This window comes from Cucumis melo, chromosome 11 (genome assembly GCF_025177605.1).
Source record: "Cucumis melo cultivar AY chromosome 11, USDA_Cmelo_AY_1.0, whole genome shotgun sequence".
NCBI classification, from domain to species: domain Eukaryota; kingdom Viridiplantae; phylum Streptophyta; class Magnoliopsida; order Cucurbitales; family Cucurbitaceae; genus Cucumis; species Cucumis melo.
In genome coordinates, this window is record NC_066867.1 from 7,719,593 (window position 1) to 7,721,978 (window position 2,386).

General features: G+C 39.9%; 1 protein-coding gene across 1 annotated transcript; it reads right to left on the reverse strand.

Annotated features, from left to right (window-relative positions):
- Window positions 1–421: 421 nt before the first annotated feature.
- On the reverse strand, window positions 422–1,987 carry LOC103501081 (cytochrome P450 89A2-like). The gene has a single exon (XM_008464569.3). The coding sequence runs from the start codon at window positions 1,985–1,987 to the stop codon at window positions 422–424; it is 1,566 nt and encodes a 521-aa protein (XP_008462791.2).
- Window positions 1,988–2,386: the final 399 nt, after the last annotated feature.

Consider the following 2,386-nt stretch of genomic DNA (forward strand, 5'->3'; position numbering starts at 1 on the left):
TTTCTTTAAAAATATTAAACATATAACACTTTATCAATAATAAGTTAAAAGAAAAATTGTTTTAAATGAGAAAACTTATGAATACATTTACAAATACACCAAAGTATAATCATTTACTCGGCGAGAGGTTATAATAGATATATATTGTCCTATTTTACTGTAAAAATTACTCATTTTACTATATTTATTCTAGATTATTGTTAGGTTAAATTTTCCTTTTTATTATTTTGGAAACTACAAAATTAGAACAAAAGAACTCAATAGTCATCAAATCATAAAATTATAATGCCAAACCTTAAACAACTTGTCATCAAACAACCCTTGACGATGGTTACTGATTCTGTTGATTTATTCATTAACTTGGAAGTTACTGGAAAAACATATGCACATTACTCGTCTATGTATCTCCATGTTCGTATTCTTAGCGAGCTGTAATGCGAGCCTCCAATGGCGTCTTCATGACAATGGAAACTTCAAGTTTTTCCTCAAGATCAACTTCACCAATGGCGTCCCATTTCAACAACCATACCAAATTCCCCACAAAATACTGTAAATGAAGCATCGAAATCCCAATCCCAGGGCAGATTCTTCTCCCTCCTCCAAATGGCATAAACCTAATCTCCTTCTTCCCCGTTAAAATCTCCTCTTCCCCTTCCTCTTCCTCTTTCCTCAAGAACCTCTCCGCCCTGAACTCCATCGGCTCCTCCCACACCTTCCCATTCCTCGCCATCTCCGCTGCCGAAAAATGCACCGTCGTCTTTTCCGGCACCACAAATTTCCCGTCCAACACCACCTCCTCAGTCACCAAGTGTGGTAGAGCCAAATGCCCTGGCGGATGCCGCCTCAACGTTTCCATTATCACCGCTTTCAGGTACGGCAATTTCTTTAGATCCTCCTCTGTTATGAGTTCTTTCGATGATGTTATATTCATTACTTGATTCATCTCTCTCCATAGCTTCTCTTGGATTTCTGGATATTTTACGATGTTTGCCATTGCCCATTCCATCACCACTACAGTGGAATGGACGATTCCATTCAGAAATTCCGCGCATAGGCTGATGATTTCACCTTCTTCAAGCTTCCGATCCTCTTCTGGTAAGTGTAGGTTTATCAATGTATCAAGATATGGCAAAATTTGTTCTGATTTTGTTTCTGATTCTGATTCAAACTCGTTCTTCCTTTGTTCTATTTCGCCTTGTCTATTGTTGAATCGAGCTTCAATTAGAGGAATTATTGCAGTTTCGAGTTCGTCTCGAAGTGTTGAGAGTTCTTTCCATAGATTAGGATGGATGAATTTTCCCAATTTTAATGGATATTGATTCAGTTTGTTTTGGCTACTCGAATACAATAGAACGCGATGGAGGACATCGGCTAGGGCTTTGATTCGATCCTCTTCAATCTTCAACCCAAAACACATAAACACCGATAACTCCATCATCGTGGGCCAAAAATGATCCACAAAGCAAACAGCGGCTGTGCCACCCTGGGAATGCAATTTCAAGCGGGAGACAAGCGAGAGTAGGCTCCACCGGCGAGCGTCGGAGTGGAGTTTCAGGCGAGAAGGGTGGAGGATTTCAGAGATGAGGTTACGGCGGAGGAGGTTCCAATTAGGGCCGTGGAAGGCGGTGAAGATGGTGATATGGTTGCTGTAGAGAATTTTGGTGGTGGTGGAGGGAGGGGGGCGGTCGGCAAAGGCGGCGCCGTGGTGAAGGAGAGCTTGGTGGGCGAGGGAATGGCCGGCGATGAAGATGACAGGGCGAGAGGCGAAGTGGAGGGTGAAGATGGGGCCGTACTGAAGATGGAGGGTGTGAAGGAGAGAGAAGAATGAAGAAGAGTGTTTACGGAGTAAGAGGATGTTGCCAAGAAATGGGAGAGGTGATGGCCCTGGTGGAAGGTTCTTCAAGGAGCGGGCATGGCGGATGAGTTTGAAGATTGTGATGATGAAGATGGTGGTGGTTATGAGAATTGAAAGCCATTTGATTTCCATTTTGAAGAAGGTCTTAGGGTCTTCCCTTGATGGAAGAAGACATAATCAAAGTCATGCACACATAAGGAATATTTGGGACTTGCTCACCCCTTGTGGCTTATACTATATATATATATATATATATATATATATATAGTTGTGTTTGGGAAGCTTCCAAATGAAATCCTAAAAAGTAAGAATAGTTGAAAATAAAGTTCAGTTGAAAATTATTGAAATGAAATGAATTTAATATCCAAAACATTCAATTATAACATGAAAACAATCTATTTCAATTTGGATATCCAAACACGGTTGATTTATTGTTATTTTCCTTTTAAGTATTTGTAACTAGGGGACTTTTAAAAAATATAAAAAAACCATAAAATATTACACTCTATAAAACAATTTTAAAAACGAAAT

Coding starts and splice junctions, on each gene's coding strand:
- LOC103501081 (XM_008464569.3), bottom strand. CDS start 1,987: ATGGAAATCAAATGGCTTTCAATTCTCATAACCACCACCATCTTCATC.